This window comes from Podarcis pityusensis (genome assembly GCF_964106645.2).
Source record: "Podarcis pityusensis genome assembly, chromosome: 9".
NCBI lineage: Eukaryota > Metazoa > Chordata > Lepidosauria > Squamata > Lacertidae > Podarcis > Podarcis pityusensis.
In genome coordinates this window covers 73518657-73545176 of record NC_138034.1, presented here as the reverse complement: position 1 = coordinate 73545176, position 26520 = coordinate 73518657, and the positions used below count along the sequence as shown (strand labels likewise).

The 26520-nt window shown below is 44.0% G+C and overlaps 1 protein-coding gene across 6 annotated transcripts in view; it reads left to right on the top strand.

Annotated features, from left to right (window-relative positions):
* The first annotated feature begins 5324 nt into the window (after positions 1 to 5324).
* LOC308485279 (PC-esterase domain-containing protein 1B-like) overlaps positions 5325 to 26520 on the top strand; it is a 37736-nt gene continuing 16540 nt past the window's right edge. Inside the window, exon 1 of one of the 6 annotated variants that reach the window (XM_081020931.1) lies at positions 5325 to 5971. Coding sequence is in view for 1 of the 6 variants with exons in the window: in XM_081020930.1 (XP_080877056.1) it covers positions 6893 to 6895 (3 nt within the window). In the remaining 5 variants the exon portion in view is untranslated. Of the gene's footprint in view, positions 5972 to 5996; positions 6308 to 6876; positions 6896 to 10366; positions 10492 to 23558; positions 24464 to 25892; positions 26265 to 26520 lie in introns of those variants that run through there. The other 5 variants (XM_081020933.1, XM_081020930.1, XM_081020935.1 and 2 more) reach the window with 5 other exon arrangements.

Below are 26520 nucleotides of genomic sequence, written 5' to 3'. Positions count from 1 at the left end.
GGTAATTTAGCCAAAAGATTCAAGATTTTCAATAGTATAAAAGGTTTGCTGAGACATGAACTCTGCACATGCACAGAGGCCAGATCAGTAAAAAAAAAAAAAAAGAGGGGGGGAAGGGGGGAACTGTAAAGGGGAAAGGAAGCTTGGAGAGCGTGTGCGAGAAACCTATCCAAATTTCCTTATGTAAAACTTGGAACCATTGAGGGAAATCAACCTTAATGTGTCTTTGCTCCAGGGGCTACGTAAGACAAAAGGGTTAAAAAACTAGCCCATCAAAAGTCAAGAGCTTTCCAGGTTCCAAATCTTAACATGCCAAATTCTTTTCACAGGTAAATATCAAAGCATTCCCCCCCTCAATGGGAATTTTAGGAACAGCATTTCCTGACAGGCTTCTCACATGAAATAATTTTCCCTTTTAACAGGATATGTGAACCCCGATAACAAAGTGTTTGTCCCTTTTTTCCCCTCCCACAGCAACTTTCTTTCTGTTCTGTGAAACAAGTCTGAATCCCTGCTATATTAGTGACTTCCCTCTATCTCTTTGTGGCTTTGACATTTTTTGGTTACAAATATTCTGTTTTCGTTTATTAAAAATCAGTTCTTCCATTATATATATGAAATTAATCGAAGCACAACCAAACATTGTTCGTGGAATGGTATTTGTTTACCTTTTTGCCTGAGCATTTCTTATTAATTCTGTCATTTTGGCTAGTGCAAGGTACTTGCACAACTTTAAATTGCCATTCATTTTTTCTTGGTATTAACTCATTTCCCAGTATTCCGCTATTAACATTACAGCCGATGCTGTCACATCATTTGGGATGTTGTCTTAGCATTTATTTATTTTGGTTCCTCATAGGTCATTTTGTGTGTGTGTGTTTTACTTTGGGGACATGTTCATCACATGTTGAAAGTCAGTTTCATGAAGCTCTTTTATCAGATAGCACATGGTGAATTTTAAGTTTCCCCCCCATTGTTTTCCCATTTTTTCAGTCCAGTAGTAATCTGTGTGGTTTTGATAATATCTTTGTATTATTTAATAATGATTCTTTCCTAAGTCTGATGTCTTTGTGTCAAGTCTGTTTTCATCTGACTGCTAATCTAATTTTTTGCTTTTTTAATTTTTTAATTTTTTAACCTTTGTATTTTTTTTGTACAGTTCTCTTTCTATACTAACTGTGTTTTCAAGTCTCCAAAACCCTGCCCCCTTACAGGATATCACTTATACAGATGTGCAATGATGAAAAGCAGCAACAACCCCTCAACAGTTCTTCGCCATCACAAGACCTGCAACAACAGGCACCAGAGTTTGCAAAGTGCCCACAGCTATCTCTTTCAAAGGATATAGACTAATGGGGGAGTGGGGCTGACAAAGGGGGGAGGAGTTGAATTGCAAGGACATTTTTTCACTTGAACCTCAAGCCTCTGTGCTCCAGGATTCAAAAGATACATGCATAAATGATCACAATTGTGTCAATATGCAACTGATATTTAATTAGTTTGTTTTGCGTATTATGTGTTATTATGTAGGAATACTGAAGTGTGTCTGATAATGTGTTATCTCCACAAAGGAAAAATTTCTGTGGGTAATTGTTTCTGCATTATGTAACATACATAACTATGAACAGCAGAAGGATATGGCTTACACCCCAAGTTTTCATGGAGGTTCCCATATATTACAATGCCTTCCAATAGAGCAGACTATATTTAGATTATTTCCTTATCCCACCTGGCACTCTGCAGAGTGCCAACCTTCCCTACCTATTTATTTATGTATTTAATGTTTTTCTATACATGAAGTTCCCAGATTTTACTATTTCTTTCTTTCTGTTCCAGAAAACTATTTCAAATCTTTTCTATGACTTCTCTGCATCTCTTGCAGATTCAGTACTGTCTTCAAGTAGCAATTGCTCTGTATTTATTTACTTATTAATCTTGGTTTTCCTGTATAGCTGTGAAATTAATCTAACCACAACCAGGTATTATTATCGGAACCATATTTTATCAGGTAGATTTGAAGCAACGCTCCTTATTATTATTTGAGATGTTTTGATTAGGATGCCAAATGAAATTGGGTGTAGATCATGTCCCAAATTTTATTTATTTATTTGAGGACACGACTAACAAGAAACGTGTATATGCCTTGATGTAGCAAGAATGGTCCCCTATAGAGTTAAATTGACCCATTCGGACAAATGCCCCCTATCAGAATGGCTTTGGTTTTAACATATTGGTTTGGAAAAGTTGAGAACCATGGGGCAAGATAAATTCAAATTGGACTCTGCTGGAATTGGGCACGTGTATCCAGGCTGCAACTAGCTTTTGGTCCTTTAAGAGCAAGTGAGCAACTTTCCATGAGTGCAAGACCAGAGCCTGAAAAAAATAAAACCACCATAGAAAGGCCAAGGCGCAGACGTATCTCTCATGATATGCCCAAGCCTGTGCCAGCTATGGTGAGTGCCAGGCGACATGGTTAAATGAAAGCCCTGAGGGGATTCAACAGGATATGTTACTGTACCACTATGCCGGTGTGAGACCACAGAAGAGCTAGCTTGGCACCTGAGAACACAAAAACGGTGGGGCTAAAAAGCAGACTGCATTTTTTTTCAGTCAGTAGTGGACCTTCCTGCTAAATGTAAAGCATACACCATTATTGAAAATGCTTCTCCCAAGAGCTAGAATGCCACAAGTAATTTAGTAACAAAATATAACAGATGAAATAAAAAAATTCCTTCCTGTAGCACCTTAAAGACCAACTAAGTTAGTTCTTGGTATAAGCTTTCGTGTGCATGCACACTTCTTCAGATACACAAATATAACAGATGTTCTTTTATATAATATCCTATATCCAGCTATACGGTAGATACCAAGTTGCATTGTATTCGTCAGTGTTGCTCCCTCTTTTGCTGCCCTGCTCAACCCACCTCCTTTTCCATTAGAGCCTATTCCCACTCACCAAGATTTAGGGTGCGGAGAAAAGATTTGCAAGTTCTTACAGAACTTTAATGCAAATCTATCTCCGAATGGGGGACTGTTACGGAAGGGGGGGGGGCATGTCTTCTTCACTACAATATATTTGCTCAATTTCTCTAGGACTCCATCACCCCTCCCCTGTCCTCCATAATCTCTCAAGTAAGGTGTCAAGACCCTAATCTGGTCAAATCGCTCTGCCAAGCCCTTCCTCCGGGCAATGCCAGGTGACAGACTATGCGTACATGGACCATTGTCTTCTCAGGATGTGCTTATCTGCGCATATCTCCAGCTCTCTGCATATTCCCCCCTCCCTCCTCCATATGTTAATCCAGTGTAACCCAACCTCTTCCTAATGTATTCATGATGTAATCTGTGTAACCCAACCTCTTCCTAATGTATTCATGATGTAATCTGTGTAACCCAACCTCTTCTTAATGTATTCATGATGTAACTGGGATGTATTTTGCACTGTATTCTGGGATATGGAGGGAAATTTCAAAAGTTCATGTCACCCCTTTCTCGCTGTTCAATCTCGCCTTGAACCTGTTGCGCAATAAACTTGGATCTTCTGTAGTTTGCTCCTGCGTCCGGCTGAGCTCACTTTCTTCCGCAGGGACCCACGGACTTAGTCCGATGAGCTGGGTGGCAGAGTAACCCCGCACCCAGATTTTAGCTGTAACACAGAGAAATATTTGAGGTCAATTTGGAAGAGCCAAAATGGCTTCAGGATTGTTCTCCTGTACTATTTCAGACACGTGGTTTATATACTTATGTATGTGTTTGTCTTGTACATTTATGTACATTCATATGTACATATATATATATATATATATATATATATATATATATATGACCTTAGAATTCCTGTAACCCCAGGAACGGTCCTGTTGTTGTTGTTTAGTTCTTTAGTTGTTTAGTCGTGTCCGACTCTTCATGACCCCATGGACCAGAGCACGCCAGGCACTCCTGTCTTCCACTGCCTCCCGCAGTTTGGTCAAACTCATGCTGGTAGCTTCGAGAACATTGTCCCACCATCTCGTCCCCTGTCGTCCCCTTCTCCTTGTGCCCTCCATCTTTCCCAACATCAGGGTCTTTTCCAGGTCAGCTTCAGGATCTGTCCTTCCAGTGAGCACTCAGGGCTGATTTCCTTCAGAATGGAGAGGTTTGATCTTCTTGCAGTCCATGGGACTCTCAAGAGTCTCCTCCAGCACCAGAATTCAAAAGCATCAATTCTTTGGCGATCAGCCTTCTTTATGGTCCAGCTCTCACTTCCATACACCACTACAGGGAAAACCATAGCTTTAACTATACGGACCTTTGTCGGCAAGGTGATGTCTCTGCTTTTCAAGATGCTGTCTAGGTTTGTCATTGCTTTTCTCCCAAGAAGCAGGCGTCTTTTAATTTTGTGGCTGCTGTCACCATCTGCAGGGATCATGGAGCCCAAGAAAGTAAAATCTCTCACTGCCTCCATTTGTTCCCCTTCTATTTGCCAGGAGGTGATAGTACCACTCTACTCTGCCTTGGCCAGACCACACCTGGAATACAGTGGTGCCCTGCAAGACGAATGCCTCGCAAGACGAAAAACTCGCTAGACGAAAGGGTTTTTCGGTTTTTGCGTTGCTTCGCTAGACGAATTTCCCTATGGGCTTGCTTCGCAAGACGAAAACGTCTTGCGAGTTTGTTCGCTTTTTTCTTAAAGCCGCTTGAAGAGGCGCAGTTGCTGCGGACCGTGCTTCGCAAGACGAAAAACATCGCAAGATGAAAAGACTCGCGGAACGAATTAATTTCGTCTTGCGAGGCACCACTGTACTGTGTCCAATTGTGGGCACTACAATTTAAGAAGGATGTTGAGAAGCTGGAAGGTGTGCAGAGGAGGGAAACCAAGATGATAAAGGGGATTCCAACAACTTTCTGGTGATAAGAGTTGTTTTGACAGTGGAATGGACTCCTTGGGGAGAAGGTGGACTCTCATTCCTTGGAGGTTTTTAAGCAGAGGCTGGTCAACTGTCATGGATGCCTTAGTTGAGATTCCTGCACTGTAGGATGTTCCTTCCAACTCTACAATTCTATGGTTCTGTGTCTCTTAATTTTAACCCAGTGTTCTCCTGTGGCACTTGTGTTACAAGTTGTACAGCTAGTATCTCTGGCCTGAACCTTGTGTAGAAATTAATTCTCTTCACCGCCAGAATGAATTTCAAACTTTACTACAGAACAGTCTTAAATATTCAGTTACAAAATAATAAAGTAATACACTGCAAAAAACCGAGTTTCAGTTCTATAAAGTTCCTCTCTCTCCCAGAGTAAGATATTAAGCATCTTTATTAAAAGGGAGTTTCTCTGTGTCTCTCACTGGTTCAGTGGTGTGCAGGCGTCCTCTAGGGGTAAATTCACTTACACCAGTTCTCAGGTTACATCCCGTGATGGTTCATGGGATTAGTTTTGCTCAGGCACAATGGAAAAACACTAGATTTGTGTTTAAAGAAATAACTTCCTATGCAGCACTTCTAAATACAATGCTGTTAAACACAGCCTTTTATGCACAGTACATTACACTTAAAACTTCGACAAGCTTTGTGCGCGGGCGTTTGTTCTACTACTCGGTTTCAGCCTTGTCCCCTTAGAAACGCCCCGCAAAGAATCATTCCGGACAGACAGGGCACTGCGTAAAATCCACGGGAAGATCCTAAGAGGGATCCTTCTTTCTCTCTGCCGGGGAGAGCTGCATCCAGTCGCGACTCTGCTTTCATAGGATGACTCAGATCTGGCAGAGCCAGGATTGGGCAAAACTATGGAAACGCAGCAGGAGCCTCTCTCCGCTTTCGGTTTCCTTTCCCTTTGCTGAGGCAAAAACCTCCCGGATTTCTGACTTGCTTTTTTTTTTTTTTTCTTTAAAGGCGGGAACAAACGGTGGCTGGGGAAGGCTTTGCTGAAAACGGGCACCAGTTGCTGGAAATTCCCAAAGTGCCCAGAGCTCTCCAGGAGCATCTCCAAACGGAAAGTAAGCGCGCGCACCTGCTTCCCACGCGTTGCTTTTTCGTTTTGCGCGCTTTGCAAGAAAACTCCGCGAAGTTTGCGGAGCTGCGTGGAAAGGGGACCGATCTCCGAAGTCCTCGCCTCCCTGGCCCTCAGGCCGTCCAATCCAGCTGGGGCTGGCCCGGAGTGGCTTCTCGGGGAGTGAATGGAGGGGCGGCTTGGAGCTCTGCTCGTCTTCCTCGGGGAAAAGCTCTCCTCCTGCGGCTCCCGGGCGCATCTCTCCCTGTTCGCCTGAGGGGCTTGGGCGCTCTTTTCCCTGCTGGAGCGCCTCCTGTCAGCTTGGGCAGGCAGCCTGTGAACGGTGAGAAGGGCTTGGCGGGGAGGCGTCGTCTTGGCCGGGGCGAGTTGGGCGTTGCAGAGCTCTGGGTTCGAGTGTTGCGCTCCGGGCCGTGGACGCGCAGGGTGGCCAAAGGGAAGGGGGGTTCCGTCCCGGGGAGAGCGGCCTCGGGACTTGTAGAACGAGAGAATGAAAGCGTTGGAAGGGACCCCCATAGTCCAACCCCTGCCGCCACTTTCCGAGGGCGACCCTGGAACTCCCAGAGACTGGAGCGGCCGCCGCTCGGGATGGCTGCCTGGGTCTGTCCTGCGCATCCAAGGGGACATGGCAGGGGCTGGTCTAACCTTGCGGGGTTCGCGTTTTGGCTTTCAAGGAGGTGGTAGGTGGGCAGTGTCTGAAACATGCCCAGGCGACGCCCGAAGCGTTCCGGCAAGCGCGTTCTCTTATTTGGAGATGGGGGAAAAGGAGGTTGTGGGTTGGAAAAGCGGTGGTTTTGCGGGGCCGGGTTTGCGAAATTTAAGAACAGGGGAACGACGCGGGGCAAATGCTGCGAAGGCAAGAGGAGAGGTCCTCTTTAGGACCAGGAACTGGTGAAGTTGCAGGAAGGAAATGGTAGGAACAAACGAAAAGCTCTCCAAATGGAGAGATGTGTTAAAAGGTAGAAAAGATAAGGAGCAGTGGACGGTTAAGTCCAGTCAAAGGCGACTATGGGGTGCGGCGCCCATCTCGCTTTCAGGCGGAGGGAGCCAGTGTTTTCCCACGGTTTGGGGGGGGGGGACGCTACGCTTTTAAACTTGCTCTTAAACGATACAGAGTTCTGTGTGAGCAGTGAAGTGGCCAAGTTTGCTGATGATGCTAAACTGTTCTGCGTCCTTACAACATACCTTACTGCATGCTTATCTTTCCCGCCCGGATCTGACCACAGTGATCCATGCGACAGTCACCTCCAGGCTTGACTACTGTAATTTGCTCTCCGCGGGGCTGCCCTTGAAACTGGCCCACAAACTCCAGCAGGTGCAGAATAATAATAATGATAATAATAATGATAATAATAATAATAATTTATTTATACCCCGCCCATCTGGCTGGGCTTCCCCGCCACTCTGGGCGGCTTCCAAAAAAATATTAAAATACTGTAATACATCAAACATTAAGCTTCCCTAAACAGCGAGGCTCCTCACGGGGTCCCTGCCATGGGAGCATATTCACCCAGTGCTTTACCAATTGCACTGGCTCCCGGTGGAGTATCGGGTCAGGTTCAAGGTGCTGGTCTTGACGTTTAAAGCCCTTTGTGGCTTAGGGCCCTCGTATCTACGGGACTGCCTCTCCTGGTCTGCCCCGCAGAGGAGCTTAAGGTCCATGAATAACCATAGTTTAGAGGTCCCGGGCCCTAAGGAAGTCAGACTATCCTCCACCAGGGCCAGGGCCTTCTCAGTGATGGCTTCGACCTGGTGGAATGCTCTGTCCCATGAGACTAGGGCCCTGCAGGATTTAACCTCCTTTTGCCAGGCCTGAAAGACAGAGCTATTCCGCCTGGCCTTTAATTTGAATTCTGCCTGATCCTTTATTTCCCTTCCCTTCCCTCCCTCTTCCCTTTTATGAAGATCACCCGCTCTGAGACCCCACAGCTAATTCTTCCTTGGCCTCCTTGCTGCCCAAGTAGGACCAATTCAGCCAGCTAGCCCTGGGGATTATCTAATGCTTATTTCCCCTAAATTGATTTTTGAATTTTATTGTTATTCATGTTTTTATACTGTATTTTATGCTGCTTTTATAATTATGTGTTTAAAATTTGTTGTAAGCCACCCTGAGCCCGGTTTTTGAACCAGGAAGGGCGGGTTATAAATAAAAAATTATTATTATTATTATAGCAAAAAGAGATTGTGAAGAACTCCAAAAGGACATCTCCAAACTGGAGTGAATGGGTGGTAAAAGGACAAATGCAATTCAATGTAAACAGGTGTAAACTGATGGATGCCAGCGCCCAAAAACCTTAATTTCACATATATGCTCATAAGGCCTGAACTGTCAGTGACTTTGCAGAGGGTAGGACTACTGACACTTTGAGTCCTTTCTAACTCTGCAATTCGGTGAAGCAGACCTGGGGCCATAGTAGATAGCTTGATGAAGATACTAATTTAGCCATGCATAAAACCCTCCTCAAAGTAGGAAATTCTCCCTGTTGCTTCTTCAGCCTTCGGGGAAAGATCCCAGACCCTGCTCAGAACTGGTGTATGGTTCTGACAGGCTAATGCTATCACACAGGGCAATTTCTAAACCAGTCCCGACCTGCATTGCAGGGGTTGGACTAGATGACCCTCGGATTCCCTTCCAACTATGAATTCTATGAATCTTCCCAGATCTGCTATAGTTTCTCTGCTGGACAGGCTTAAGGAGTAAAGCGACTTCCTACCAGGGCTGACCTTCTGGCACATGGTTTTCCACATGGGACAGACCACATTGCCAATACTAATCCAGATGTATTTCTGGCAAAGTGAGCTGTTACAGGGCTGCCATACGCCTGGAATTTCCTGGAGCCATCTGAAACACTCTTCTTTGCCAACACCTGCTCTTTGATTCTGGTTTTTGGCTGTACTTTGGCGCAGTTGCCCCCCCCCCCGCCAGAGTTCCCTGTCACCGAGCAGGACCTGTTGAATTTCCACCTGTCAAAAGTCCCTGGGTTTGCGATTACTGAGGGGTGGGTGGGGAATATTCACAAGTGGGTGCCAGAGGCAAAGTACAGTCATACCTCTTGTTACGTTCGGTTCAGGTCACGACTTTTCAGGTTGCGTCCCGCAGCGACCAAGAAGTACCGGAAAGGGTTACTTCTGAGTTTCGCTGCTCGTGCATTCGCAGACGCAGAAAATAACATCATGCTCAGAAGAGGCGGATTGCGACCCGCACGTGCGCAGATGCAGGTTGCATTCCTCTCTGGTTGCTAACGAGGCTCCGGAACGGATCCCTTTTGCAACCAGAGGTAGCACTGTACAGTGGTGCCTCGCAAGACGAAATTAATCCGTTCCGCGAGTCTCTTCATCTTGCGGTTTTTTCGTCTTGCGAAGCACAGCTATTAGCAGCTTAGCGGCTTAGCGGCTATTAACGGCTTAGCGGCTTTAAGAAAAAGGAAACAAACTCGCAAGAACTCGCAAGACGTTTCGTCTTGCGAAGCAAGCCCATAGGGAAATTCGTCTTGCGGAACGACTCAAAAAACGGAAAACTCTTTCGTCTAGCGAGTTTTTCGTCTTGCGAGGCATTCGTCTTGCGGGGCACCACTGTATAGCCAAATATTAACTCTCCTTCTGTATGGGCAATCTATATGGAAGATAAATTGTTAGTGATCTGACATGGTTACACTCCCTGCCTCTGTTCCTTCGCGCTCCCTGTCTCTTGTTAAGTTCTTTGATGGCATGAAGAACAGCTTTTAATGTCCTAATTAGTTGGGAGGAAGTGATATTGCTGGGTACCTTCTTTGATGCTGAACATTGTTTTGAGAAAGTGAGGCATTGGGAGGGGGCGGCTAAGGAATAATCTGCACGTAGCCAGTAATGAATGATCATCTGCACGTAGCCAGTGTGGCTGGCCACACAGGCTAGCTATCTGTAAATTGGATGGTTTGGGGCAGAATTGGGAGAAGCTCATGCAAGGACTGATGGCCACAGGGTCGTGCAAACTGTGGCAAACTTCGCTTCTTCTTGAGAGCTTCCAAGTGGCAAATTGAGGTGCTTGCTTGCTATGTATATTTTGCTTGCTGTTTAGAATACAGTGGTACCTCGGGTTACATACGCTTCAGGTTACAGATGCTTCAGGTTATAGACTCCGCTAACCCAGAAATAGTGCTTCAGGTTAAGAACTTTGCTTCAGGATGAGAACAGAACTCGTGCTCCGGCGGTGCAGCAGCAGCAGGAGGCCCCATTACCTAAAGTGGTGCTTCAGGTTAAGAACAGTTTCAGGTTAAGAACGGACCTCCAGAATGAATTAAGAATTACAGTGGTACCTCTGGTTGTGAACAGGCCCGTTCGCAACATGAAAAGAGCACAACCCGCAGCGGCGTGTCTGTGCACGTGCGGGTTGCGATTCACCGCTTGACGTCATTTTGCGCTTCTGTACATGTGCGAGCGGCAAAACCTGGAAGTAACCCTTTCCGGTACTTCCAGGTCGCCGTGGGACGTAACCTGAAAGAACGTAACATGAAGCGGACATAACATGAGGTATGACTGTACAGTAAAATCTTTAATCATCTTGCTCACTTGTGTTTTGTATTGCTTCTGAATCTCATTTTAAAAGAGCCACCTTGCATTTGGCAAGACCCCTTCCTTGGAGGTTTTTGAGTAGAGGTTGGGTTGCCATCTGTCCTGGATGCTTTAGCTCAGATCCCTGCATTGCAGGGGGTTGGTCTAGACTCTAGAGGATCCTTGGGGTCCCTACCAGCTCTGCAATTCTATGATTCCATTATCGTTATGGTAAGAGCTACTGTGTCATTTACAGCTGCGTGACAGCTTTTGCAAAAAGGGCTTGAAAGCTCCTTTCTTTGCTCACATCCCTTGCTGTGGAGGTTGTCCAAGAGAGCTTCTGGTTTAGTTGTGTACTGGTTGTTTGGGTCTGTGGTTTTAGAGCCTTCAGTGGCTCCTTATTTCCTCCTTTTGGTTGCAATTTCCTTGAGTGTCTCTACCTTTCTGCATTTTTCTTTTAACCTTGCCGTGACTGTTCAACAAAAGGCTTCCGAATTCCTTATTTCTGTAATTCTGATTGAAAGCAAAAGTTAGTGGCGGACATTAGGAGCGTGTTGAGGGCCAACCAACTTCTCTGCTAAGCATGCTAGAGAAATATTTACCGGTATATTTCAGCACTGGGGTGAGGGATGTGCAGAGAGAGGTGCAGAACTACATATGTGCTTGTTGCTGATTGGTTAACACAAATACAATGCAAGGGTTGTATATACACATTAATCATCAATAGATTAAAGGTTGGGAAAGGGAACACATGGTTAGACAGGTATGAAATCCTCCTTGTTAAACTATTACTAGTGATTGATGACTTAATAAACTATTACTAGTGATTGATATTGCATGACTTAATAAACAATTACTAGTGATTAATATTGCATGACTTGAAAGAGCATAACAATCGCATTCGGTAGATGTGGTCAACAATGCGTTAAGAACAGGTCAGGGTATGATGAACTCAATGTGAACTGAACATTCCCGGACTCATGTGCAGAAGCAGAACTTCCCATCAGTCCCTGCCCTCAAGGTGCCTGCAATGGAAAACACATTTATATTATTTATTTCTCAGGATTTATATGCGGCTCGATTGGAACAAAGCCTCAAAGCTGCTCATTAAAAGAATAAAACAATAAATAACCTGTTTTAAAGAAAGAGTTAGAGGATTGGAGGAGGAGGAGAGGTAGGCAAATTCAGCATCTCCACCAAAGGATTGAGGGAAATAAGCCAGAGGTCACAGATGTTTGGAAAGTTAATCTGTCTTTAGGCTAATGTTATTTTAGCCTAATAAGTTATTGTTTCTTAGGGATAATTTAAATTGTTTTAAATTTAAATTTAATAATTTAAATAATGTAATAATAAAAATTGTTTTCTTGTGAACTGTTTTGAGGTTTTTGTTTTTACAGTCAAGCATTGCATAATTTTTTTATGAAATTAATATAGTAAGTTTTCTGGGAATGTGTTTCACACCGAATTCACAGGTGGCTGTATCTGTCCTCATGCATAATCTTGTATACCTGTGTCATATACATCTTTACCTGCCTTTTCTCTAAACAAGAAAGCCCCCAAATATTGTCATTTTTCCTTACAGGAGTTTCTGCCCATTTCCAACCTTACTACACCCCTTTTGAAGGTCAACAAGCATTGAACAGTGTTCCATACGTGGTGGAGCTATATATTTGCATTTCAATATTGGCACGTTTGTTTTTGGTTCCTTTTACTAACGATCAGTAACCTTTTTTGCAGCTGCTATAAACTGGGCTAACAGTCTCATTCGTCTGCCCACCATAATATATCCCCAAGTTCCTTTTGCTGGTCATTTGCTGACAACTGGGAGCCATCAGTGTACATGTGAAGTCAGGATTTATTTATTTATTCAGTCGTTCATTTATTCCAAAAATCTGCACCTCTTTAGGCTTGCTTAAACAATGAGCCATGTTTGGCAGGTTTAAAGCCAATTCTCTTTCCCCCTCAAAAAACAAAAAAACAAAACGGTTTAGAGAGATCCTTGGGCGTCTGTTTGTTTCCCTTTTTTATCAAATTATTCAAGATTGTTTCCTTCGTGATATTGACTGCTTTGCTGCTAAACCCCTATTGTCAGCAAATTTCCAGCAAATTAAAAAGCACTCGGCAGTCCTAGAGCTGAATACACACTTGGCTTTTGTTCTGTACTTATTTTTGGTCCCGGAAGTTTTCAGTTTTGTCTGCTGTTGTGGTTGCTGTCCTCTGCAGATGACACACACGGCGGAGGTGCGTGGGTGTTGCTCTGTTAAATTCTGCCTTTAAGGCAGATAACGGTTTTGGATTCCGGCTTTGCAAAACGAGAGGCGATTGAGCTTGTATCCCTCAACGCTGCTGGTCTGATTTGTTAAGGATTTGACTCTTGGGTGAACTAATTGCCTCACCTGTTCTTTCAGTCCCACATTCCCCCCCACCCAACTTGATTTTTGCAAAAAATAAATAAAAATGCTTCCCGCTCCGTGCATTACAACAGAACTTGAGTCTGCTTCTTTCCTGATGGTGACGTAACAATGGTGTGAAAGATCTTTAAAGTCGACTTCATCGCATTCTTTGTCTCTCCATTGATGGCTCAGTCTGGAGGGTTTGTTGCTCCAAGTGTTTTAAGAATTTTAAGGTCTCAAATATAGAATAAATGTTCATAAACGCACACATATCTAAATACACAAACCATGTGTCTGAAACAGTCTGGGAGAGCAATCCTGGAGTCATTTTGACTCTCCCAATGACCTCAAATATTCCTCTGCAGTAAGGGAGGCAAATGGGGAAAGCCTTCCCATTGTCTTTATGCAGGCAAATCCTGCCTATAGGACATATTTGTGTATGAATAGGGTGAGCTTGTGACCTGGATTCAGGAACTAAAGTATTAACCATCACGAAAGAATGGCCAGACTGCCCAGGCAGAGCAATCAGTGACCATTATCAGGTATCCTGGCAGGCAGGATTTCTGCTGTAGACCGCCTCCTTCTGTGGTGTATGCATGATGTTTTGAGGGTGGTCTTGGGCTACAGGGTGGGCAATTTCAAAATTCTGTATAAGGGCTTTCACACCATTGGTCGGGGTTCCTTTCATCCCTCCTGCGTGTGGTGACCCTGTTGCAACAGTTCCTTTAATAAAGATCAGGCTTACTAGCCACTTTGCTTCTCAATATACAGTGGTACCTTGGGTTACAGATGCATAAAAAAGCCAATGCAATTCTGGGCTGCATCAATAGGAGTATAGCATCTAGATCAAGGGAAGTAATAGTGCCACTGTATTCTGCTCTGGTCAGACCTCACCTGGAGTACTGTGTCCAGTTCTGGGCACCACAGTTCAAGAAGGACACTGACAAACTGGAACGTGTCCAGAGGAGGGCAACCAAAATGGTCAAAGGCCTGGAAACGATGCCTTATGAGGAACGGCTAAGGGAGCTGGGCATGTTTAGCCTGGAGAAGAGGAGGTTAAGGGGTGATATGATAGCCATGTTCAAATATATAAAAGGATGTCACATAGAGGAGGGAGAAAGGTTGTTTTCTGCTGCTCCAGAGAAGCGGACACGGAGCAATGGATCCAAACTACAAGAAAGAAGATTCCACTTAAACATTCGGAAGAACTTCCTGACAGTAAGAGCTGTTTGACAGTGGAATTTGCTGCCAAGGAGTGTGGTGGAGTCTCCTTCTTTGGAGGTCTTTAAGCAGAGGCTTGACAACCATATGTCAGGAGTGCTCTGATGGTGTTTCCTGCTTGGCAGGGGGTTGGACTCGATGGCCCTTGTGGTCTCTTCCAACTCTATGATTCTATGATTCAGGTTACAAACGCTTCAGGTTACAGACTCCGCTAACCCAGAAATATTACCTTGGGTTAAGAACTTTGCTTCAGGATGAGAACAGAAATTGTGCGGCGGCAGCAGAAGGCCCCATTAGCTAAAGTGGTATTTCAGGTTAAGAAAAGTTTCAAGGTTGAGAATGGACCTCTGGAACGAATTAAGTGGTACCCAAGATACTGTACATGTTTTTGTTTTAACGTTTCTATGAAATTGTTTTGTTGTGCGTTTCAATTATGCGTGGCTATTTTTTAAAAAAAGAATTGGATTTATGCACCTAGACAGTTTAGAAGCTATTTGGATAACTGAGCAGTGTACAGATAAATGTCTTGCAAAATGATGCCAGTCTAGACAATGAGTTAAAAGGTAAACAATGAGTTAAAAGGTGTTCATCTCACTTTACTGGAGCACGGACTGAGCAACGGGAGCTCACCCCATTGCGGGGATTCGAACCGCCGACCTTCTGATCGGCACGCCCTAGGCTCTGTGGTTTAACCCACAGCACCACCCGCATCCCTAGACAATGAGTTAATGCAGCACCAATGCCGCTCCCGATCTGCGTTGAAGCCCCAAACTCGGGGTCAAATTCTAGGGGTTTACATGCATGAGGTGGTTGCTAAATCCAATTGGCAAATTAATAACTAAGACAGTGTTTCTCTGGCTACCCAGCTGTTGTTGGACTACAACTCCCATCATCCCTGACCTGCTAGCTAGGGATGGTGGGAGTTGTAGTCCAGCTGGGGACCCAAGTTGGAGAAACGCTGCATTAAGGTCTCGTGGTCTGGGCTGCGTGCCAACAATACTTTTAACTCTGTGGTCCTGCCAGTAATTCACAGTTGTGTTATGCCTCTGGAATGCAGCAGGTACGAGGAGCTCCTGTTAGGAATTTGAACCTAGCAGATATAAACAACTGTCAGGCCTGAGAGGGAGAGAGAGGTGGGGGTCTGCTTCTCTAACAACCCTCATTTAATAGCGGCAGGAAGAATTTACTGTTCCAGGCCAGCTACGCCTCTTGGAGTTACAGTCCATCTTCCAATACAGTAAATACAGTGGTACTTTGGTTCTCAAACACCTTGGTACTCAAGTAACTTGGAAGCCAAACACAGCAAACTTAGAAGTAAGTGTTCCGGTTTGCGAACTTTTTTTGGAAGTCGAACGTGCTCCGTTTTGAGTGCCACACTCAAATAGTGTTTCAAATAGTGTATATTATTTCAGAGATGGAGAATATGCATGTGCTTTAGTTAGCTAACAGCTAAATTGAAGAGGGAGAACAAAAATACATTTATGATTTCAATTTTATTAAATGTTTTATCAACAAAAACAAGGTGGTCAAAGAAGTGATATTGGTTGTGGAAAACATTCTGGTACTGCTGATTAGCATGCAATCACTAAGCTAAGGGTGGCTTAATATGCTTGTTTTTTTTAAAAAATGATATTTATTAAAAGTTTAAAAGTTACAGAAAAAAGAAGAAGAAAAAATAAATAAATATAACAATAAAAAAGAAAAAGAACAATAACAAAACATATAAAACATATAGAAACCATACATCAATACACAAAAAAGACAGACAAAAAAGAAAACTAAAACACACATCCAGTATTCCATGTCTTTACCTTTCCTTTACTTGTTTCATCAACCTCCTCACACCTCCCTTTATTTGTATTCTAATTCAATTCACTATTTCAGCAAGTTCTTCCCATCTTTCTCAATTTTTATTCTATAGTTTATCTTAACTGTCTAACCTTAAATTTTTTCAATTTAACCCATTATCAATCAAATTTTACTTAATTCTTTGTTGTATTTCTACTAAAACCATGTAACTTCATTCCCGCATCCTTCTAACACTCATTAATTTTACAATGTTTCTGTAAGTATACTTTAAATTTTTTCCAATCTTCTTCCACCGACTCTTCTCCCTGGTCTCGAATTCTGCCAGTCATTTCCGCCAGTTCCATATAGTCCGGGTGGCTTAATATGTTTGAAACAGTACAGTAGTACCTTGGTTCTCAAATGCCTTGGTATTCAAACAACTTTCGAACGTGCTCCATTTTGAGTCTTACGCTTCCGATTTGAGTGCCACACTTCTGTTTTGAGTGTTACGCTGAGGTCTGTTGTTTTGCAATTTATTTTGCATTTTTGTTTTTTCAGCTCTTTTTTTTGTTTTGTTTTTGTGACTGTGTGGAACCCAGTTCAGCTACTGGTTGGTTGGTTGATTGGTTTTTGATTGATTGATTGTGTGGCTGCAGTACATTGTTTATTGTTTTCATTTTATGAATCAGTGGTCTCGTTAGATAGTAAAATTCATGTTAAATTGCTGTTTTGGGGGTTGTTATTAGAAGTCTGGAATGGATTAATCCATTTTCCATTACTTTCTATGGTTTTGGAACAGACTTCTAGAACGGCTTAAGTTTGAGAATCAAGGTACCACTGTAGTATTTATTTAATAAAAGGCACACAGTACTTGGTTGTAAGAAAAAAATCAACCCGCAGAGTGGTTTACAAAGAAAGACAAAACAACAAAATGATCAGTAAGAGGCTTAAATAAAACTAATAAAAATCATTATTATTTAATTTTTTTTTTTAAAAGGCTAGCATTTACTGTCTGCTGATTGGCACTGACTTCATGTCTGCTGGATCAGCTGAGAGCCCTTCGCTCCCTTTGCTTCAACTTCAGGTTGGATAATAGAATTGCAGAATTTGAAGTTTCTGGCATGTGGCAGCCATTCCGATAACTGAAGATGGCTATCTTGTCTCCTCTCAGTCTCCTCTTTTCCACGCTAAACATTCCCAACTCCTTCAATCGTTCTTCATAATACTTAGTCCTTCATCCAAGTCATTTATAAAGACGTTGAAGAACAACGGGCCCAGGACAGACCCCTGCGGCATCCCACTTGTCACTTTTTTTCCAGGATGACGAGGAACCATTAATGAGCACCCTTTGGGCTTGATCACTCAACCAGCTACAAATCCACCCAACAGTTACCGGTACCTTGTTCAGCCCACATTTTACCAGCTTCCTCGCGAAAATATCGTGGGGGACTTTGTCAAAAGCCTTACTGAAATCAAGATACACTATGTCCACAACATTCCCCTGATCCACTAGCTTGAAACTTCATCAAAAGAAAAGGAATGAGATTCATCTGCTATGACCTGTGAGAAACCCATGCTGGGTCTTCACAATCACAGCATCCTTTTCTAAGTGCGCACAGACTGCCTGTTGAATTATCTGTTCTAGGACCTTTCCTGGTATTGATGTCAAGCTTACTGGTCAGTAGTTACCATGGGCACAAAACTTCCCCACCTCCAGTCTGCAGGGACCTCACCTGTTACCCCAAAATTCTCAAAGATCATAGAAAAAGGCTCTGAGATTACATCCGCAAGCTCCTTTAGTACCCTTGGGTGCAGCTCATCAGGCCTTGGAGATTTGAATTACCGTATTTTTCACTCTGTAAGACGCACCAGACCACAAGACACACCTAGTTTTTGGAGGAGGAAAACAAGAAAAAAATATTCTGAATCTCAGAAGCCAGAACAGCAAGAGGGATCGCTGCGCAGCGAAAGCAGCAATCCCTCTTGCTGTTCTGGCTTCTGGGATAGCTGTGCAGCCTGCATTTGCTCCATAAGACGCACACACGTTTCCCCTTACTTTTTAGGAGGGAAAAAGTGAGTCTTATAGAGCAAAAAATATGGTAATTTAAGCAGCCTAGCTGTTCCCTTACCACTGCTCTTCCTATCTTGGTCTGCAGCTCCCTCCTTGCATCACTTATCCTTTTGGTAATGGGGCTTTCAGTCACCCGATGTCACGTGATCGGCAGGTGGGCTGGATTTGGGGGAACCCAGGATCTGGCCTGTTGGCTGGATCTAATTCACACACCCCCACACACACAACCTAGAGGTTGTATGTTCAGGTGCACAAGCAAGTTGCCAGCTAGCTCTGCTGAGGCTCTTTTTATTAGCACAATATGCAAAACCAGTCAGATACATTTTGGACTGTGCCCTTTACATCTTCCAATCATGTGATCGTGGGGTGATACATGTGGGAATGTTCAGGGATGCAGGAGAGGAGATATTATCTGATAATAGCCTTTCCCGCTTGTGTTAACAAGGTCACAATTTAGCAGAGTAACATTCCTCCTTTTAAACTTGCAGCGGATGCGTTTGCTCAGGCTCGCTAAAGCCTCTATAATAACTGTTCTGCTATTTCCCCCTTATTCCCTCGTAATAAGACACAACACAGTCTTCTATAAAAGTATAAAAAGAGTTTACTCACATTCTGTTCACAATCGGATCCTAGAAGGCAGACTTAGCTTAGAAAAGTAACATACACCTGGAAACTATCTCATAAGGAGACAGTCCCTTTGTCCTCTCTTGGCCAAGAGAGCATCTTTGGCTAAGCAGATGTTGCTTCTTCAATGCATGTAGTCAAAGAGAGAGATGGCTGCCCTGCCCTGTGCTTTTGTAATTACCTGCACAGGTGAGGCCACGCCCACCTCTAGTCACATGCAGAGGAAGTCTGTCCCAGCCCAGAAGGAAACAGGAAGTTTACCTGCTGGCTGGACAAACATTCCTCCCCATGTGTAAACATGTTCACTCTAGGAATGCTGTACTTGACTGCTCTTGTGTTTCACATCCCACAATACAAGTTATTTTGGCACCTGTTTCCACCATGTCATTTTCCCCTTGAGCAATGTATGACGAAGGAGACAAAAGTCACAGACAGGGCACGGCAGAACACTGAGAAAGCCAAAGGTTAGATAGAGGGCATGATGTTCAGACAGTTGTGGCTTTGTCTGCGGGTGGAAGTGTGCTCCACACCCGAAGGTCACGCGTTCAGGAACGGATTTTCTTTCTGCATGCAAAGCGTGGACTGCTGTGATGGCTTAATGGAGCCTCCATCTGAATATCAGGTGTTGCGGACAACAGGGAGAAGGCTGCTGTGTTCCTGCCTTGCATTGAAGGCTCCCTGGAAACTGCCAATCACTGGTGGAAGCAAAATACCAAACTAGGTGGATTCCTGGTCATGAAGGGGAGGCTTTAAAAAACAAACCACCTCAAAAATTAGCAAAATAGAACAAGAGATCGCTGCCCTCTCATCACGCTACAAACAAACAGGAGCTAAAAAGCTCCTTCAATTTATAGAACAAAAAAGGAGAGAACTAGACTCCCTAGAAATCAACAAAACAATGATCAGCATTCTATACTCTAAACAACGCTTCTATGAATACGGAGGGAAAAACTCCAGACTATTAGCAAATAGATGTAGGAAAAAAGCACTCAAAACAAGAATTCACTGCATCTCCAGAAAAGACGGCAACATAGCATTCTCCCCCCAAAGAAATAATCTCAGAATTTGTTGAATTTTACTCCAACCTATACACCTCTCATAACCCACCTGAGGAGGAAATCAGAAAATTCCTAGCAGGACTTGAGGAGATTTCACCCCTCCCATATCCAAGAATCTCCTGAGGAGTCTGCTGATTCTCCAGAGAGGAGGAGGCGTGTTCTGCTCTCTACTTATTCTGCTCCAGCACCAAGTCAGTCAGTGTCGGAGAGAGAGAGACTGAGTGTTAGAGATTGTGTGTAGAGATAAGGTTGCTGCTAAGAGCAGCTGCAGACACCCAGTGCAGTGCAGCATTTATTTATGCTTAGACCTATTTAGCTCTGCATATAGTTGTATTATAGTTGTAGTTATAGAATAAAGAAGATATTCTACAGAGCTGCTCTCCGAGTTGTTTATATACTCTGCTAGAGTCTGCTGTACTCTGCTGTGCAACGACTGTCTTCTTGTGGAAGTGAATCCAGTGCTCACAACTCTAAGCTGTGAGTCCACAGCACTTTGACCTGTTCCTGTGCAGAAGGTGGTCTCTGGAAGTGCTACCCAGCTCGCCTAGCCCAGTCGGGCTGAAGTGGATGAGTCCAGTTGGTGGCACTGGCTCAAGGGCGATGCTGACAGGACTGACCATGCCTACCTTAACTGATGAAGAACAAGAATTCATGGACAGTCCTATCACCCCAGAGGAAATAGATATGGTCCTCAAAAACCTGAAACCACACAAAGCCCCAGGCCCAGACAGCTTTGCAGTAGAATTCTATAGGAAATTCAAAGCATCTAAAAGAGGGCTTCCCAAATTTGCGTCTCCAGCTGTTTTTGGACTACAACTCCTATCCTCAGCTAGCAGGACCAGGTGTCAGGGATGATGGGAATTGTAGTCCACAACAGCTGGAGACCCAAGTTGGGGAAGCCCTGGTCAAAAAGTATGAATACATCATCCCCCACCGTGGTCTATTGATCTTCATTCCTAATTTATTTCTGCTTTCAACTTTTTTTGGCTAACTTTTTTTGGTTTTGTATTTATTGTTGCAAACTGCTGCAATGCAGCGGTACATAAATATTTGTTTTAGGAAAAAGTAAGTAATAAAAGTCATCCTGTGCTTCTGCTGGACTGGGATAAATTCCAATTGTGGCTGGGGGCTTAAAACAGCCCTCCCTCTAAAAAAAATGCAATCAGGAAAATATGCATGGGGAAATTCTTAGTAGGGATTTAATTGCACATGGGCGAGTGATAACCTGATTAGCCAATATTCCGGCTGCCACGTTGGGGACACTGATTCAAAATCTGGACTGGGGATTGTATTGGGAAGGGCACTGAGAGTGGAAACTCTCTGGAAATACTTGCAGTGTAAAATAATAATAATAATTGTTTAAGGTGGTCTAGGGATACAGGCACCTACCAGACAAGTCTGGGCTTGCCCAGTGCTTAGTTTCATTGCAGACAGACTGCTGTTGGGCTGGACAGCTGCCCAGGTCCTGCAGGTCTTTAAAAAGTGCAAACTCTGGTATCTTGTCCAAACAGACTGAAAATACTACCAAGCCCAGCGGTTCCCTAAGTTTTTCAGACCCCTGTTTCGGTTGCAATAAACTCATCCTCAGTGCCCCCTGCCCTACCAAAAGCACTGTTCAGAAAAGTGGTTTGCACGATCCACTAAGTAAGGTAAGGAGACTGCAAAATTAAAAGCAGAGGCTACTCTAATCAAAAACATTCCATCTATTTACAGTTGGTCTCCAAGTTAAATTATAAATTTCTCCTATTCGTTATTGAAATTTTGGTCTTCTTGGTTCCTGAGCTTTCTGGTCAATTTTGCCATTTCAGCATAGTCCAATAATTCAATTTGCCGTTCTTCTCTTGAAGGGACTTTATCTTCTTTCCATCTCAGGGTCAGAATATGGTTTATGTATCTGTGTGTGAGTATTTATGTGTATTTATGAACATTTTTGGTTTTGACACCTTAGAATTACGGGGCGGGGGGGCGGGGAATGCTTTGGTCGTTTCTCATATGCGTGGTCAAAGGTAAAGGTAAAGGGACCCCTGACCATTAAGTCCAGTCATGGCTGACTCTGGGGTTGCGGCGCTCATCTCGCTTTATTGGCCGAGGGAGCCGGCGTACAGCTTCCGGGTCATGTGGCCAGCATGACTAAGCCGCTTCTGGCGAACCAGAGCAGCGCACAGAAACGGCGTTTACCTTCCTGCTGGAGCGGTACCTATTTATCTACTTGCGCTTTGACGTGCTTTCGAACTGCTAGGTTGGCAGGAGCAGGGACCGAGCAACGGGAGCTCACCCCGTCGCGGGGATTCGAACCCCGACCTTCTGATCGGCAAGTCCTAGGCTCTGTGGTTTAACCCACAGCGCCACCCACCCGGCTGCAAAAGTTGATGGGACCACTGATCTTTTTAATGGTTGTATAGAAGAGGAGATTTCAGTGAGTGCGTCTTGCCATGCCTGAAATTGCCCTCTGTTTGCATGGCCATTTTGGGGGGGGGGGCTTATTGCTCAGGGTGGAAGATACCCACTGTATGTCCAAACCCCTGGTTCAGTCCCTGGCATGCCCAGTTAAAACAACAAAGATAATGTATGATTTATATATCTATGCTGCTATTTTGTGAATGAAAACCAGCTCATCCTTCTTCTTGTTGGCATCTGTCTGTCTCAAACATCTCTCAAGACAGATGGATGACAACAACATGTGGAATTCGTTCCCCAAAGTCGCAAAGTGGTTTATAAACAATAAATAGCAATAAAATTCTAGAACATCACAATGACGACGTAAAGCATATAGAACAGTTAACAAATCATCAGTTAAGACAACTAAAATCTGGGACAAAACAACTAAAACAATAAGCTAATCAGCACAATTGCAACATTATAATGTAAGGGTCACAAAGTACTACAAGCATTCCTAATCTCTGAAATAATATTAACAGCATTAACTCAACATAATCTAAGCACAGTTGAATTCTAAGCAGAGCACACTTTTTATTGTTTGTACCTTTTAGTGCAAAGAGGCGTTTGTGTATGTATTTGGACCTTAAGTATTTTGACATCTGAATCAACGTACCATTTGTTATGCCCTGTGGCCTGGGGGAAGCAATTCAGGTAATCAGACTCCTTTGTGTGGTTAACTTTCAATAACTTGAGCATTTAGTCTCCCTCCCCACCCTGCTGGCGACCTGAAAGTTATATGAAATTACTGGACTCGAAATAGGTCAGCCAGCTTTGATTCAGTTCAGTCGAGAGTTCATCGAGCTGCAGAGTTGGAAAGATTAGCAAAACTGAAAATGCTACTGTTAGCAGCTGGTCACTGCAAAAAATGTGTGTGTGTGTCTATATTTGTATATATTCAAACTTTGCATAGAGGCAATACAGGGTGTGTCATTTACATTCTGGGGCGTTTCAGCTGATGCACACGCCCTCCTGCTCTGTACGTTCCGGTGCAATGCTACTAACTCTTCCTGCATTTCCAGTGGGCTCTGATAAGGAAAAGTCCTGGGGTGTGGATTTACTCCGTGGGGGTGCCACTCCCCGTGGGTCTCTCTGGTCAGCAAAAGGAGGGTTCTGTAACCAAGTTGAAGAAGCAAACAGTGGTCAGTAGACCTGATCTTTATTTGTTGCAACAAGGTTCAAATACACAAAGAGTAGGAACCCCGAGCATGTAGTTGTGTGGACTTTTAAGACCTCTCTCCATTTCCCATGATACATTTTTCAACAGCATCATTGATACATCACAAATATGTCAAAAAGTAGGAGTGTTTGGCATGTAGAAACATGAGCCCGTCACCCACCCCTGTCAATAACCCCAGTTCCTCTTCCCCAAGGAACAATAAAGATATTTACACATCCCCCTAGCTGTAAGGCTTTCCTGTGCCTCTCCTTTGGAAGTATCAGGATTCAATCCACCATCCTGATGGGTTTCTGCCTGGGGTATGTGCTGCCCTTGATGGCCTCCTGCCTCCCATTGTGTGGCTAAGTTCACACCTTATGGAGGGTGTTAGCAGAGAAATCTGAGGGCTCCCTTGGACAGCAGTCAGGAATACCAGAGCAAAACAGCATCCAGTAGGCTTGGTATTTATTGAAGACTGTTGCGACAGGACTCCCACCTGCCACCAGATGGAACAAGATGGAAGCCCCGAACAAAAGAGCCCCCAAACTTTTATTAGCTGATAATCCCCATGTTACACACCCCCAAACTACATCACTCATACATCACGGTTACATCATGAAAGGGGAGGTCTGGTCGCAGTAATCTGAGCATCCTGGACCCTGCCCCATGGTTCCCCTTGCCCTCCACCAAACACCCATCAAGTGAAACAAAAGAGATACTTACATTTCCCTGTTTCCCAGCCAAGTTAATCCCACCCTTTTGTCTTCATCTGGGTTTGTTATTTCTGGAATGGCTACCTGTCTGGCACTCAGGTATCAGGAGGCCAGGGATTATCACTCAGGCAGAGGGGCTGCTGAGTAGCTGAGCTCACATATCTACATGAATTTCTGAAGTTTTCCCAGTGAGCCAGTACATAGGAACATTTATCAGTGAATTCTTACATTTGGTATCATGCAGCAGAGGCCCTTTGAATAAACTGTGATGAAGTGTTTTGTGGGGACAAGTCACAAAAGTGATTGTGCTGAGTTTGGTAGTGGGCTGCATGTGCATGATATCTGCTGGAGGGGCAACCTCCCCCAACCTATACATAAATTCCTGCAACAAGGGGGAAGGAGTATGTGACCTTATCATTAAGGGATGATGGATTCCCCTCTTCCAGAGGAGTCATTAGGCCTTGGAACCAAGGAAATCGGTCAAACCGGTGAATTTTAGCAGTTATTTGATTCTATATTGGATAGTCAGAGGAAACATGGGATCCGCTTATTGCTACAATTTTATAGACTGCTTTTCTGAGCCTCTGCTGTTCTGTATGTAAGGTGCCTCTGCCAAAGGTCATTGTCCTGGCTTTCGTTAGAGGCTGTGCTGGGGACTTGGGATTTCGGGTGTCATTTAACCGTCTTTTCGTGGGACTCTTTCCCACAAAACCTTCCAAGACAACAATCATAGAATCGGAAGGGACCCGGGGAGCCATTATGTTTTTATGTGTTGGAAACCACCCAGAGTGGCTTGGGCAACCCAGCCAGATTGGCGGAGTATGAATAAATATGATGATGGTGATGATGACTGCCATACTGTGTGTGCCTTGCAAGGAGTCTAACCCATTGAAGGCAGGGGCACTTTGGGTGGTAATCAATAAAATTTCACTCTGAGTAGACCCGGTGAAATGAATGAACGTTGCTAAGTTGATTCAACAGGTCTACTCCATGTTGCTGATTTGCCACTCGTCAAATCACCTGACATCACAGTGACAGCAGGGGATTTCTTTTGCCTGCTGTGGCCTTGCAGGGTGCTTTGCGTAGTAGTAGTAGTAATAATAATAATAATAATAATAATAATAATAATATATTTATACTCCACTCATCTGGCTGGGTTTCCCCAACCTCTCTGGGCGGCTTCCAACTGAATATTTAAAATAATACAGCATCAAACATAAAAAAACTTGCCTAAACAGGGCTGCCTTCAGATGTCTGCTAAAAGTCTAGTAGTTCTTCTTCTCTTTGACATCTGGTGGGAAGGTGTTCCACAGGGCAGGAGCCACTACCGAGAAGGCCCTCTGCCTGGTTCCCTGTAACCTCACATCTTGCAGGGAGGGAACTGCCAGAAGGTTCTTGGCGCTGGACCTCAGTGTCTGGGCAGAATGATAGTGGTTTAGCTGGTGATATGTCACAAAGTTCCAAGCCAGCTCCACCAGCTCAGATGTTGTGGTATATCAGTATATCTCAATGTTTAGTTGGTGGCATATCACAGTGTTGAAAGCCTGATATTGCAGATCCCTACTCGAGAGTTACAGCTGAACCTTCGGTTGTGGTTTACCGTATTTTTTGCTCTATAAGACTCACTTTTTCCCTCCTAAAAAGTAAGGGGAAATGTGTGTGCGTCTTATGGAGCGAATGCAGGCTGCGCAGCTATCCCAGAAACCAGAACAGCAAGAGGGATTGCTGCTTTCGCTGCGCAGTGATCCCTCTTGCTGTTCTGGCTTCTGAGATTCAGAATATATTTTTTTCTTGTTTTCCTCCTTCAAAAACTAGGTGCGTTTTATGGTCTGGTACGTCTTATAGAGCGAAAAATACGGTATCTCCCCCAGACAAACCGAGATGTGAGACCTGGGTTTGGGGATAACATCTTAGCAGCCAAGACAGAGGTGCCACCAGCTGCTCTGTAGAGAAAGGGAAGCGAGCTCAAAACAGCTGACTTCCTGCTGATTTGCAGCTTCGGTGCTAAATGCTTTGCTCAAACCTTCCACCAAATTTGGTTGGGGGTGGGCAGTGTTCGTGAGCTGCCACTGTGCAGAAGTGTGCAGGGCCAGAAGGAATATTTTGGCAGCAACAACAGAGGTTATCAGCTGGGTTATCAAGAAAGAACGCCTGGTCTGTGGAAGGCTGTTTAATGCTTTGTGCAGACTCACCAGACCGGTGTTTCTTAATCTCTGGTTTCCCCAGCTTTTGTTGGACTACAACTCCCATCTTCCCTGACCACCGGTGTAGCGAAGTTGGGAAATCTTGGTATGTCAAACGTTGCGGAAGAGTTGTGGACTTCTGGGGAATGGGTATCTGGTCTCTTTAATTCTAAAACTCCCTGTCCTTGGAAGTGTGTAGTTTAAAGACTATTTACAGAAATATTGTAAAATCAATGAATGTTAGAAAAATGTTGGAATGAAGTTATATGGCTTCAGCAGAAATGTTATAAGGAATTAAGTATAAATGGATTAATAGAGAATTAAAGGGAAAAATAAGGTCAAAATGTGTTAAGGTAATTATT